Source organism: Artibeus jamaicensis, unplaced genomic scaffold, assembly GCF_021234435.1.
Source record: "Artibeus jamaicensis isolate MK-2021 breed Jamaican fruit bat unplaced genomic scaffold, CSHL_Jam_final contig_793, whole genome shotgun sequence".
NCBI classification, from domain to species: domain Eukaryota; kingdom Metazoa; phylum Chordata; class Mammalia; order Chiroptera; family Phyllostomidae; genus Artibeus; species Artibeus jamaicensis.
Window position 1 is genome coordinate 3,739,363 of NW_026521975.1, and position 15,415 is coordinate 3,754,777.

General features: G+C 36.8%; 1 protein-coding gene across 2 annotated transcripts in view; it reads right to left on the minus strand.

Annotated features, from left to right (window-relative positions):
* MTUS2 (microtubule associated scaffold protein 2) overlaps positions 1-15,415 on the minus strand; it is a 620,738-nt gene that overhangs the window by 359,388 nt on the left and 245,935 nt on the right. For both annotated transcript variants that reach the window (XM_053672918.1, XM_053672919.1), the window contains exon 4: positions 921-1,115. In XM_053672918.1, coding sequence (XP_053528893.1) covers positions 921-1,115 — 195 coding nt within the window. The remainder of the gene's footprint in view (positions 1-920; positions 1,116-15,415) is intronic.

The following is a 15,415-nucleotide window of genomic DNA, read 5'->3' on the forward strand; positions in this document are numbered from 1 at the left end:
AACAAGTCTGGAGAAAAGAAATTGAAAAGAAAAACTTATAAAATCAATCTCATTCTCAATCACTTCTCCCCAAGCTTGAGATCCCTCTCCCTCCTTTTCTCTCCTCCAACTTAACTCAACTACTATAATCCCTTAAAAACAGCTCTCCACAGAAAAACTTCCCTAGCCCTGGGGCAGATTCTTGCTAACCAACATCTAAGCTGTAATAACAATAACTTTGAAGTTCATGAGGCTGAGGTGGGGTTTGGTCATCAAAGGCTTAGCCAAATAGGGCAGCCTCTGGATCTTCTTTAGGGACAATGGCTATTGTGACTTGTTCAGAGGCTATTAATGCACACTATAAAATACAGCTTACAACAGAAGTCTCAGCAGCCAGGCAATCTTATCAGCTAATGGGGACCTTCTCAGGCACAGACGTGAAGAAGTTCAGCTTAATGCAAAGCCACTATAGGGAATCACAGGCGACTAAAACAATTTTCCACTAATGTATAATATCTGATACGTATCATAATGGCACAGCATGTTAACACCTTTTATGATAAAAGGTAACACCTTTTATCTTGAACTTCTTACCTAGAATCCACAATGCAGAGTTCTTGAAGTCCCTGGAATCAGTCCCTGGACAATTATTTTCTAGATTTAAGAGTAACTTTAAAGTCTTTTTTCCAGTACATTAATCCATCATAACTGAGAAAATGATAGTGTGAAGTAGGCTACTTTTCTTCATTAATATTTTTAAATCCCAGTAATAGATTAAAGTTGTCAACCCAAATTTTCAGCTCATTACATAAAATGAAACGCTGTTACACCCACTTGCTGGTTTACCTACTCTTCTTATCTGGAGCGATGCTGGTGTTGGTGCAGAGCGTGCAGGCCACCCCCGCCGGCCCCGCCCACTACACCCTGTCTGCGCCACTTACGGTTGGCCAGCCGGTTCTGCTCAGGTTGTGCGCTGTCCACAGACTGGGTGCTGGAGACTGAAGACACGCTGGAGCTCCGCATAAAGCCAAACGCCGCCAGTTTGGCTGCAGGAAGACGTGAGTACCCAGGAGGCCGAAGTCCAGATTTCTGTAGACCGGATTTGGCAGCATTTGAACTGGGGGCTTTCTTTAAATCTGTTAAAATGAACCCAAAACAAAACAAATTTTAGTTGACAGTGAGATAGAGAACATGCAGTGTGGATACTAATCCAGTTCTAGCATAAACAGACCATGAGAATCTTGAGGGTTCGATTCAGCACATTCACAAACACATTTTTTCCAGAAAGCTCCCTCACTCTGATGCCAGGTGTTTCAGGGAACTCAAAGAGCAGGAGAGGCAGAGGTGGATAAGATCAGAAACATTAGCCCTATTGTAGGGTCATAAAGAAAGATACAGAGAGCTTAGGAAGCTGAATAGAATGATAGTACTGTTGCAAGTTACACAAGAATTGTGAAATTGAGATGCATCTTAAAATCTGACATACGATGGGCAGAAAAGCCTCCTGGAACTTATTCATTAACAATTATAATGAGTATATAGTAAGTCGTGGAAACAGGTACAGAGAATCATTTTAGTAAGCTTTTGCTGGTTGACAGGAAGGAGGGGAAAGGGCACAGACTGAGGAGCTGTTCAGGTTGGAATGTGCACTATAACAGTCACTAGCAGTGTAATTTTGGGCCCCTGACCTAACTTAGAATCACAGTTTCCTCCCCGAGAAGGAACTGAGGATCATAAAAGTGGCCTTGTAGGTTTAGTGTAAGTATTCCCACTTATAATACAGAACTTAATAGGTGCTTAAATTGATGCTATGTTTCTTCTCTTTTTCCTATTACTTATTTTTATGTTAATGCATACTTCAAAATTAGTTTCCAGATATATGCAAATCCAGCTATCAAAATAACAAAACATTATTCTATAAATCCATCATCTTAGCACGACTATGTCTGAGCCCATGATCAATCATAACAACCACTACAAGAAATCTCTCAATACCAGATAGAAACAGAATGTTTTTAAGGCATATGTTCTACAATACAAAATTTAAAAGAAAAAAAAGGCTGATCTCCCTAGTATTTTGTATAACTGTCCCAGCCAAGCCATTTAACAACTATCTCCTGAAGCTACCTTTATCCTGAGTACATATGTCCCTGTCCCTTGGTCCACTTGTTGTTATTTAGTGGAAGATCACTCAACATACAGATTAAACACAATTTTTTTTAACTGGCCCATTTGTTAAAAAAAAAATGTCCAAAAATCAATGAAGAGTCTATATATTAGAAAGATTCCTATGGGTGGAAATATGGAAATAACCAACAGATGCCAGGATGCCTCTTGGGATGGAAGGGTTTATGGTGCCTCTTCCCTGCCAGCAGCTCCCCATAAGAGTGAGGCAAGGACAGTTTCACATCCAGTGAAGGCACAATCTGCACATCTCTAGTTTCCTGATCCTGGGTCAGGATGGGGAGGAATCAAGTGAGTGCAGGAACTGGGAGCTGGGGCTGCAAATATTCCTAATTCAGGTCTGTCCTGAGTGATGCTTGGAAAAAATGCTGAAATATGATGAAGAAATAAACAGTTTACTAAGTAGTAGTGGCCCTTTGCATCAGCAATTAAATGCCATTTCCAATGTCTGTAAATTGTTTTCAGATCATTTTACTTAATTTTAGATGATATCCCCAGAACAGTGAAAGTGTCCCCATGTATCAGATACCATTTTTGGATTAAATTTATACCAAATCAATTTTGGATGATGTTTGTAAAACAGTAAAAGAGTTGCTAAAAATCAGATATAATTTTAACAAGTATACACTAAACCCATCATATTTTGATACTATTTTGTGTTATAGATAACTTCCTTCCTAACCCAGTTAAACAATAATTGGCTTGAGATTATACAAGATCAAGTGAAAAAAATACAACTAAAATATTTTTGGAGGGAGAACAAATCCATCTTTGGAAATGAGAGGAGTCAGAATTCCTAACAGAGCACTTTGGAATGTGGTAAATACTTGTTTAATATTTATTTCAGAATGAAAACCAAATATTAAGTCATAACATAAAGTGATTAAGCCACTGAAAATTTTCAAAAACAAATCTACCTTAGCTACCCTTACCTATATTCAATCATTGTTCATTTCATCAGTACAAAGGCAGTAGTAATACTTGTTGAGAGAGAGGGAGAACTTGACAGCACAGGATTCCAAGTACACAGAATGGAGGTCTCTAAATGACTTTCTACTTTTCACATTCCCCTAGTTCAGCTCTTCCTCTTAATAAATGCACATATGGGGTGGTAGGAGCTATTTGTGTATGTATACCTCATCCCAACTCTCTGTATATATAGTTTTCTCTAAATTTAATAGAACTTAGAGTATACATCAAGTTACTGTACAATGGCCTCTCCTTACAAACAGTACAATTCAGGGACCAGAGGAGAAAGTAAGAACTATACCACTTGGTTTTGACAAGTTATTATTCAATAAAGTTCACCTGAAGTTTTCATTAGCCAAGCTTGTACTACATTAACTTAGCACATAGCATGAGTGGAATACCTCCACTAGTCTCTCTCTGCAAGGGAACTAGTCTGAAGTGAAGTTCAAAGCCTGCTTTTTAAACAAGCATGCCAGTGATTCTCACTCAGGTAGTTCCCTGGACCACAGTTGGAAAACTCAACAGAAGGTGCCAACTCATCCTGTGAAATAATCATATTCAAATATTGTAGTTGAATACCTTGATTTAATCTTAGTTTCTCATAAAAATGGACTTAATTATTAAAAAATATGCAGTCCTTACTCATTTTCAAACCAGTCTAGCATATGTCAGAGAAACATATTTTTTCAAGTATTTTTATCCTTGGACTGTTCAAAAATATAGACCTTGACAGAAATAGTGTATCAAGGTTCATTGTAAGCCTTCAATAAACTAATGTAGTGATTAATATAATAAAGCTGAGGAGCACATTAAGAGAAACAACTTCCACAATGGTGTCATGGGAAGGAAGCCCCATAGATACTTTCTCCAGTGAAACTGATGGGGGACTCAAGAGTTAGAAAATTTTAGTTTAAGGTAATAGTTAATAAGCATAGTAGTTAATGCATGTAAAAAGCTATTATTTCAGGAATTGCAGGTACAGCCCACTCTGACTCCAGGAGACCACAAACAATTGACCTTTGTGTTCCAGAAGAAACCATGAGGACTCAAGGTGGTATCTGACCCATTATGTGAGGCCCAGGAAACAGATAAAGAAAATCACTGGCCAGTGGATGAGAAGATGCTAGGGCAATTGCTGGACTGCAGCTTTTATCTGATTAACCTCTCTCCTGAATTCCAAATCCCTCACCCACACCTTTTTCCCTTGAAATTCCAGATCCCTTACCTACACTTTTGCCCCTTATAAACAAGGCTGGCTTGAAATGAAATGTAAGATGGTCCATTAGGGTACAAACCCACTGTCTTCTCAGATCACCAGCCATCTGAATAATGCACCCATAAAGATTCAATCTCCGTCTCTGCTTATTGAGTCTGGTAGGTGACAGGCAGCATAAGTGCCAGCTTTTCTGGTTTCAAGACAAATAAAATTGGTGAAAATTAATTTTTTTTAAATAACAAAAATTCAAAGTCTCTAGAAATTGTTCTAAGAACATAGAGCAAATAAAGAAACACTTTATAAGAAAATCTATCAAATATCAGTAAGAATAGTGATAGTAGATGGCACTTGAGCCAGGACCCACTCCCTTCCTCCCCTGTGCTCTGTCCATCTCAGCATGATAAAAAATCTACTCTGGGTGGGTATGGTCAAGATGACAAGTTTCCTCACCCTGTTAGAGTATGGTATACAGTAGGAGAGGTAGGCCACCACCATTGCACATCCACATCCAAGAGAAACAGATCACCATTGCCATCCCTTAGCAGAATCATGACTAAGAGATTCTTCCCAAGCATAGAGATGGGCCATAATATGGCTGAAGCAATGTGCAGGGAAGTTAATTTTATTTGGAAGAGTGTGAGAGAATTTCAAGCCTAAAGGCACTCTTAAAAACAATGCAGATTTTTATGGTAAGCAATAAGGTAAAGGCTAGTAGCTCTATGTGAGCAAGAAGATAAACTATAAATAGGCCAGTTTACTGAAGAGAAGTAGGAAAAAAGCTAAGAAGAGCCTTTAAAAACTATCCTTGAAAATGGTCCTGAATTTAATTGGATCAGACTGTGTAATAATTTATGCCTCAGGGCACTGTAATTAGCAGGACCTAATAGCTGGGTATGTTATCAAAAGGAGGAAGACAGCTTAACAGAGAAACCAAGAAGAAAGACAAAGAAAGCTCTGGTAAAATACTGTCAGAGTGCTACAAGAAGCAATAAATTAATTAATTAATTAAATTAAATTAAAAACAAGCAACAACAAAACACACACACACACAAAAATAAAATACTGTCAAGAGTGACTGCACATTCCCAAGACTGTGCCCTTCTATGGAATGACATCAGTGCCTTCACATTGCAGGGGAAATAGGCTTAATAAAAGAGACCAACCATGTCGCTAAACAAATAAATAAACAAACAACAACAATGCCCAGACAGGAAGTTAGGTAACCAGTATCCACAGATATAACAATATATTATCTAAAAGTCCAGTGAAAAACAACAACAAAAAAAATGTGGGACATGCCAAAAATCAGAAAACTGATTCATAAATAAGAGAAAATAAGCAAGCAATAGAAAGTGCCTGTGAGAAAGGTCAAATGTAAGTCTTACCAAACAAAGACTTCAAAATAGCTGTTATAAATATATTCAGAGAACTAAAGGAAACCATGGTTTAAAAAGATATCTCATGGTAAATGAAATATGATGAAAAAGTCTCATTAAGTAGGAAATAACAATGAAAAGATAAAAAATATTTTTAAAAGAATAAAGAACAAAAAAACTCAATAGAAATTCTGGTGTTGACAACATTCAAGAAAGAAATTAAGGAACACACAAACAAATGGAACCATGTACCATGCTCATGGACTGCAAGAATTAACATCATCAAAATGTCCAATACTACCCAAAGCAATTTATAGATTTAGTGCACTACCTATAAAAGTGCTGATGCCATATTTCACAGATATAGAACAAATATTTCAAAAATTTATATGAAACCATAAATGACCCTGAATAGCTGTAGAAATCTTGAGAAAGAAGAACAAAGTAGGAGGGATCACAGTACCTGATATCAAACTGTATTACAATTACAAGGCCACTGTAATCAAAACAGCCTGGTACTGGCATAAGAACAAACACATAGATCAATGGAACAGAACAGAGAGCCCAGAAATAAACCCAAGTCTCTAAGGTCAATTAATGTTTGACAAAGGGGGAAGAAGCATAATGGAGTAAAAATAGCCTCTTCAACAAATGGTGTTGGGAGATCTGGAGAGCTACATGCAAAAAAAAAAAAAAAGAAACACAATCATCAACTTACACCATACACCAAAATAAATTCAAGGTGGATAAATGATTTAAATATAAATCGTGACACCATAAAAGTCCTAGAGGAGAATATAGGCAGGAAAATCTCAGACATTCCATGGAGCAACATCTTCATTGATATGTCCCCTAAAACAAGGTACATAAAGGAAAGAATAAACAAATGGGACCTCACCAAATTAAAAAGCTTCTGCATGGCCAAAGAAAACAGCACTAAAATGAAAAGAGAACAAACTAAATGGGAAAACATATTTGCCAATGATACCTCAGACAAGGGTTTGAGTTCAGTGAAAAGTCCTTTATATATTTTGAGGGTTTGAGTCCAGTTTGAGTCCTTTATATATTTTACCCAAAATATATAAAGAACTCACGTGACTTTACTCCAAGAAGACACAAAATCCAATTAAAAAATGGGTAAAAGACTTGAACAGACACTTCTCCAAGGAGGACATACAGAGAGCCCAGAGACACATGAAAAGATGATCAGCATCATTAGCCATCAGAGAGATGCAAATTAAAACCCCAATGAGATACCACTTCACACCAGGCAGAATGGCCATCATAACCAAATCAACAAGTAAGTGTTGGAGAGGATGTGGAGAAAAAGGAACCCTAGTGCACTGTTGGTGGGAATGCAGACTCATACAGCCACTGTAGAAAACAGTATGGAATCTCCTCAAAAAACTAAAAATAGATCTGTCTTTTGACCCAGCAATTCTACTGCTGGGATTATATCCCAAGAACCCTGAAACACCAATCAAAAAGAATCTATGCACCCCAATATTCATAGCAGCACAATTTACAATAGCCAAGTTCTGAAAAAAAACCTAAGTGCCCATCAGTAAATGAGTGGATCAAAAAACTATGGTACATTTACACAATAGATTACTATGCAGCAGAGAGAAATAAGGAGCCCCTACCTATTGCAACAGCATGGAGGGAACTGGACAGCATTATGTTAAGTGAAATAAGCCAGGAGGTAAGGAACAAATACCAATGATCTCACCTTTTACTGGAACAATCAATAAGAGAAAAAAGCAAGCAAAACATAACCAGAGACAGAAATTAAGAACAATTTGACAGTAACCAGAGGGAAGGTGGGAAGGGATAACGAGGGAAAGGTTTTCAGGTACTACTATAAAGAACGCATGTACAAAACCAGAGAGGAGGATGGAAGCAAGGAGGGAGGGGGGTTTGGCTGGGGCCTGGGGAGTGGTTGGGTGAAAATGCAGACAGCTGTAATTGAACAATGATAAAATAATTATTAAAAAAAAGAAATTCTGGTGTTGAAAAGTAAAATAACTAAAAAAATTAACTGCAGGGGTTCTACAACAGATTTAAAGTGATGAAAGAATCTGTAAACTTATAATAGATCAATAAATATCATGTAATTCTAGAAACAAACAACAAAGAGCCCTAGCCAGGTAGTTTAGTTGGTTAGAGCATTGTCTCAAAATGCCAAGGTTGTAGGTTCAATCCCTGGTTAGGGCACATACAAGAATCAACAAAAGAATGCATGGATAGGTAGAACAACAAATTGATAATTATCTCTCTCTTTCTTCCTTTTTCTCTCTCTATAAAAAGAAAAAAAGAAACATTAACGAAGCCTCAGAAAAATGTGGGACACCATTAAAATGTGCAATGACATACAAATAATGGGTGCATCAGATGCAGAGAAGTGAAAGGAACTGAAAATATATTTGAAGAAATAATAGCTAAAAATTTCCAAAATTTATAAAAACATTAATCTACACATCCAAGATACCCAACAAAACCCAAATAAGATACATGCAAAGAGCTCCATACCCAGACCCATTATGGTAAAAATCCTGAGAGCTAAAAACAGAAAACCTTGAAAGCAGGAAGAAGAAAATGACTATGTATGTGTGAATACCAATAGATTAACAACTGACTTCCCATCAGAAACTATGAAGGGCAAAGGACACTAGGAGGACATATTCTATGTATTGAAAGAATAAAACTGTCAACCCAGAATTTTATATTGAGCAAAACTATCTTTTAAAAATCTAGCCAAAGATAAAGACATTCCCAAATTAACAAAATATGACAAATTTATTGCTCACAGACTAAATTTATGAGAAATATTAAAGAAAGTCCTTCAGACTGAAAGCAAGTGATCTCAAATGATAATTCAAGTACATAGACACACATGACAAAGAACATTAGTAAAGGCAATTATACAATTATAAAAGGCATTATAAATACACATTTCTTCTTGCCTCAAACTTAAATTGCAGTAGTATAAAACAATAGGTATATAACTGTATAACTGGGCTTATAACATAGAAATGTAGTGTATTTCACAATATCAGCACAAAGGAGGTAGGCAGAAGCAAAGTTGTATGAGAATAAGGAAATGACAATAGATGGTAACTTCAATACATAAGAAATGAAGAAAACCAAAAATAGTAAATAAAAAGTTAGTACAAGAAACTGAAGAATATATACTTGTTCATTTTCTATTTATTTAAAAGACCTAAAATTATATGAATAAAAATACATATTACCTCCAAGATTACTAACAGACATAGGTGTAATATATAGAGACAACAGCACAAAAAGAAGAGGAGATAGAGTTAAATAGGAGTAACATTTCTATAGCTTACTAAAAGAAGTATAAATATTAAGCAGATTCTGGTAAGTTAAGATGTTTCTGGTAAACCCTAGATCAATCAAAAAGAAAATAACTCCAGAGTTCTAGCCAAGATGAAGGTGTAGGCAGAACATTTTGCTTCTTCACACAACCAAAAGGAGGATAACAACCAGTCTAAAAAAATAAACAGCCAGAAGCACCAGAAAATCATACTTCATGTAGTTCCAACAACCAAGGAATTAAAAAAATAGTCAGCCAGAACTACCAGATTGGTGTGTTGGGACAAAGAACTATGACCCGAATAAAAGAACAGAGAAAAGCTACAGAAAGAGAGCTAAGCAATGAGGAGATAGCCAACCTATCTGATGGAGAATTTAAAGCCCTGGTAATCAAAATGCTCATAGAACTGATTGAACTTGGTTGAAAAATGAAAAAAACAAATGAAAGATACCAAAAATGAAACAAAGCAAGATATTCAGGGAATCAACAGTAACAGGAAGGAAAACAGGACTCGAAGCAATGATTTAGAACAAAAGGAATAAATAAACATTGAACCAGAACAGAGTGAAGAAACAAGAATCAAAAAAAAAAAAAAATAAAGAGAGGCTGAGTAATCTCTGGAACAACCTGAAATGTTTCAAAACCTGAATTATAGGGGTGCCCAAAGGAGAAAAACAACAAGAAAATAAAAATTTATTTGAACAAATAATGAAGGAAAAATTCCCCAATCTGGCAAGGGAAGTAGACTTCCAGGAAGTCCAGGAAGCACAGAGAGTCTCAAAGAAGCTGGGCCCAAAGAGGAACATACCAAGGCACATCATCATTAAGTTACCCAAGATTAAAGATAAAGGGAGAATCCTAAAAGCAGCAAGAGGAAAGAAGAGAGTTACCTACAAAGGAGTGCCCATAAGGCTATCAGCTAATTTCTCAAAAGAAACCTTGCAGGCAAAAAGGATCTAGAAAGAAATATTTGAAGTCATGAAAGTCAAGGACCTACCTCCAAGATTATTCTATCCAGAAAAGCTTTCATTGAGAATGGAAGGGCAGATAAAGTGCTTTCTAGATAAGGTCAAGTTAAAGGAGTTCATCATCACCAAGCCCTTATTACATAAAATGTTAAAGGGAATTAGAAAAAGAAGATAAAAAATATGAACATTAAAATGACAACAAACTCACAACTATCAACAAAAGAACCTAAAAGAAAAGACAAACAACAAAAACTAAACAAACAACCAGAACAGGCACAGAGTCAGAGAAATGGACATCACATGGAGAGATTTCAGTGGGGAGGAGGAAGTATAGGAAATAAGCATAATTGGTAGGCATAAAATAGACAAGGAGAGGTCAAGAATGCTATAGGAAACAGAGAACTTGAAGAACTTATATGCACAACCCACGGACATGAACTAATCAGTGGAGTGTTGGAGGGTGGAGGATGGAGGGTGCTGGGTGGAGGGGGTATGAAGGAGGAGAAATTGGGAAAACTGTAATAGCATATTCAATAAAATATACTTTAAAAAATAAAGAAAATAACTCCAAAAACATAGCTTAAAAATCACTAGAGGAATTAAAATGTTACACTAAAAAATGTTCACTCAACCCTGGCTGGTGTGGCTCAGTGGACTGATTGCCAGCCTGTGAACCAAGGGTCACTGAATCGATTCCCAGTTAGGGCACATGCCTGGGCTGTGAGCCAGGTCCCCAGTAGGGGGCACATGAAAGGTAACCACACATTGCTGTTTCTCTCCCTTTCTTTCTCCCTCCATTCCCCTTTCTCTAAAAATAAATCTTTTTTTAAAAAAAGAGAGAAATATCCACTCAGTGCAAAAGAAAGCAGTAATGAGGAGTACAGAAACAACAACAAAAAAAAACATGAGCAGACAGAAAACAAAAAGTAAAATGACACATGTAAATCTAAATCTAATTATATCAATAATATTATTAAATGTGATTGTATTAAACTATCCAATCATCAGACAGAGATTATCAGACTAGATGAAAAACAATTTAAATTCAAATTTACAATTAATTTAAAATTGAAAGGATGGAAAAAAATATCATAGAAAGGCCCTGGCTGGCATAGCTCAGTGGATTGAGCGCAGGCCTGAGAACCAGAGTATAGTGGTTTGATTCCCAGTCAGGGCACATGCCTGGGTTGCAGGCCAGTTCCCAGCAGGGGACACATGAGAGGCAACCATACATTGATATTTCTCTCCTACTCTTTCTCCTTCCCTTCCCCTCTCTCGAAAAATAAATAAATAAAATATTTAGAAAAAAATATCATAGAAAGGACAGCCATCAGAAATCTGGAGTGGCTATGTTAATATCAGACAAAACACATTTTAAAACAAGAAAGAGATGTTTTTATCATGATATAAAAGTCAATCCATCAGGCAGATAGAGCAATTATAAATGTACAAACTTCTAAAACAGAGTTCCAAAAGACACAAAGTAAAAGCTTATAGAATTGACAGTAGAAATAAATACATTCCAAGTAATAGTTGGAGACTTCAATCATCAGTTTCAAAAATGGAACTAGGCAGGAAATTGGCTAGAAAATAGAAGAGTTGAATACCATAAAGCAACTAGACCTGACAAACATCTATAAAACACTCCATCCAATAGAAGCAGAATTTACAGAGTGGGGCAAAAGTAGGACAGTTGTTTGTATGGATTATAATACAATGAATAAATAATAATACAAGAATAAACTGTTTTGTGTACTCACAACTGTAAAACTACTTTTGCTCCATCCTGTAGATGTTTTTCAAGTGCACATATGACATGTTCCAGGATGCTACAAAACAAGCACTAATAAATTTTTTAATTGAAATGATAGAAATGTATTTTGTGATATAATGGAATGAAATTAAAAATCCATAACAAGAGGAAATTTGGGGAGCTCACAAATATGTGTAAATTAAGAAACACCCTACTAAATAACCAAAGGTCAAAGAAGAAACCACAGAGCAATTAGAAAATACTTTAAGATGAATGAAAATGAATACATGCCACACCAAAACTTATGGGAAGGAACTAAACCAGTACTTATAAGGAAAGCTATATCTATAAATGCTTCCATTAACAAACTATAGAAATGATTCCTAAAAGTATATAAATGTTTCCATTAAAAAAAAAGAAGATGAAGATGGGTTAAAGGAAAAGGTATTTAGAAATCTGGTAGCATTTTGTCGATGCTGTGAATGGTAGCAGTTTGTTGATTTTTTTTAAAAAGAGAAGGATGTGAAGTCAATAAAGTAATCTTTCACATAAAGACACTGAAGAAGAGCAAACTAAACCTAAATCAAGCAGAAGGAAGGACATAACAAAGATAAGAGTAGAAATAAATGAAACAGAATGGAATAACAGGAAAGAAAATCAATGAAATCAAAAGCTGGTTCTTAGAAGGATCAACAAAGTTGATAAAACTTTAGCTAGTGACCAGAAAAAGAGAGAGAAGACTAAAATTGTTAAGTTAGGAATGAAAGAGAGGAAATCCCTGCTGATCTTGTACAAATAAAAAGAAATGTAAGAAAATATTATGGACAACTATAGCTCAACAAGTTAGATAATCTAGTAAAATGGGCAAATTCCAGGAAGACATAAACTATGAAAATTGACTCATGAAGAAATAGAAAATATGAATATACTTATAACAGAGAGATTGAATTAGTAATCTAAAAACTTTCCACAAGGAAAAGTTCAGTCTCAAGTGTCACTGGAGAATTCTATCAAACATTTAAAGAAGAATATGTAGCAATTTCTCACAAATTATCCAAAACAAGGGAATACCTCCAAACTCATTCTATGAGATCAACATTACCTTCATACCAGAACCAGACAAAAATACCATGAGAGAATAAAATTGCAGAACAATATCTTGTACAGATGCAAATTTCTCACCCAAACTGAAACCAGTCACATATAAAAAGGATTATGTACCATAACCAAGTAAAATTTATCCCAGGAATGACTGACTGGTTTAACATGGAAAAAGTCGATGTGCTATATCATAATAGAATAAAGAAAAACCACATGATTATATCAATAGATGCAGAAAAATCACTTGACAAATTCCAATAGCACTTCATGATAAATGCTTAACAGGCCAACAATAATAGAAAATGCCATCAACCTGATAAGGACATCTAGAAAAAAAACATAGCTAACATCCTATTCAATGGAAAAACACTGACTACTTCCCCAAAGACTGAGAACAAGACAAGGGTGTCTGCTCTCACCACTTCTTTTTTTAAGATTTTATTTATTTATCTTTAGAGGGGAAGGGAAGGAGAGAGGAAGAAAAACATCAATGTATGGTTGCCTTTCGTGCGTCCCCTGCTGGGAACTGGCCTGCAGGGAACTGGCCTGCAACCCAGCCATGTGCCCTGACTGGGAACCGAGCTGTGATTGTCTGGTTCGCAGGCCCGTGCTCAATCCATTGAGCTATACCAGCCAGGACTGCTCTCACCACTTCTATTCAATATGTATGGAAGGTTCCAGCCTGGGTGATGAGACAAGAAAATAAAATAAAAGGCATTCATATTGGAAATAAAAGGAGAACTCTATTTGTCAATGACATTGTTCATACACAGAAAATCATATGAAATCTAAAAAATAACTAATAAATGATTTCAGCAAGGTTACAGGAGAAAGTTCAACATACAAAAATCAATTGTGTTTGGACCCACTTACAATGAATAATTCAATAAATGGACCCAATAGCATCAAAAAGAATAAAATAATTAGGAACTATAGTCAAGGGTCAGATTCCACTTTTTATGTCTGACTGCTAACAGCTATCAAGTCTCAAACTGCCTTCTACACCCCTCACCCCCTTCCTGCCCCACACCGGGGAAAGTTGTTGAGAAAGCCCAGTGCTCCTCTGTTGGCCCTTCAGGAGGTTCAAACTATACAAGCCACTGCCCACTTCCTGGAAGCCCTCCCTTGGCCCCACCCCTTACTGACAAAAAAAAAAATTCTAAGCCAGTGTCCTTTCCTTGCTCTCTAAGACTATTTCAGACATATTAGAGAAACCTCAATTATGTAAGTAATGAATGTCCTTTTGCTTTGTGTATGGCTTCACCAGTCTTTACAAACCAAATTTTGGGTGAGGTCCAAACAACAGATGTTGTGATCAGGATACTGAGAGTATGACCGCCATCACAGCGAAGTTTTCTTCTTCTTTTTTTTAATCCTCAGCTGAAGATGTGCTTACTGATTTAGAGAGAGGGCAATGGAGGTAGAGAAAGAGAAGGAGTGAGAAAGAGAAACACTGATCTGTTGTCTCTTATATACAGCACATCTGGGGACTAAACTTGCAACCCAAGCACGCACCCTGATTGGGAACTGAACCGGTGACCTTTTGGTTTACAGAAAATACTCCAACCAACTGAGCCACACTGGCCAGAGTAGGGAGTCCTTCTTGCTTTCCTTGTTAAAGGGCTCTGCTGTCTCAGAACAAGCATGCCCTTGGAGCTGCTGCTTGCTGGCAAGCTCTGAGCCATGTCACTCTCTGCTGCATTAGTGAGTGAGTTCTACAGAGTCTGTTATAGATTTACCTGACCTAGGTTGGAAGTTTTGATAATTAACTAGATTTTAAGAACAGGAATATGGGATTCAAGTGGGACCCTTTATAGAGTGGCCTTGGGTCATGTATTTTGTACCCTGGACCTAGCCATGAGTCTTATAAAGGAGTTGTGACTAGTGCTGAGCTCAAGGGAAAGACGACCTTGTGTTATACAGAGGCTCTCTGAGTGGTCACTCCTAAAAAAGCATTCATTAGGGGAAAAGAAACAGCCATCGTGTGAAGTGCTGAGGCCTGCACTCCTAAAGACAGATGGCTCAGTGGGCTCCTTAGGTTCCTCTGCTGCTGCAGTCTGCATTCTGTCCACAAAAATGTTGATCCTCAGGGTTAAAAAGAAAAATCTCCCATAGCATCTCTGTGCACAGCAAAGGGGCTAATTCAAACCCTACCTAAGCCCAGGGTGCTTAAATCCCATAAAGCAACCAGTGCCATGGGGGATACCTCCAACCTTGATGGACACTGATGTGTGGCTCTCTGGAGAAAATGTATAAATATAAGCAGAGTAGAGAGAAACCCCAACAAATACAAACAACGGCTAAAAAAAAGGGGGAGTGGCAAGGAGGGGGAGAGGAGCAGGAGAAAGAAACCTGGATGTAGCAGAATAAACAAAAACTAAAACAGATATCCACAGTTGGACCCAACTGTGGGGCTAGAAATCCAAAACTTAGTAAAAGAATTTATATAACAAAAGAGAAAAGATCACCGACTTTTGTATCTCTGCAACACAGCTTTGGAATTAATGTTAACATCTGCTTAAATGCACCAAT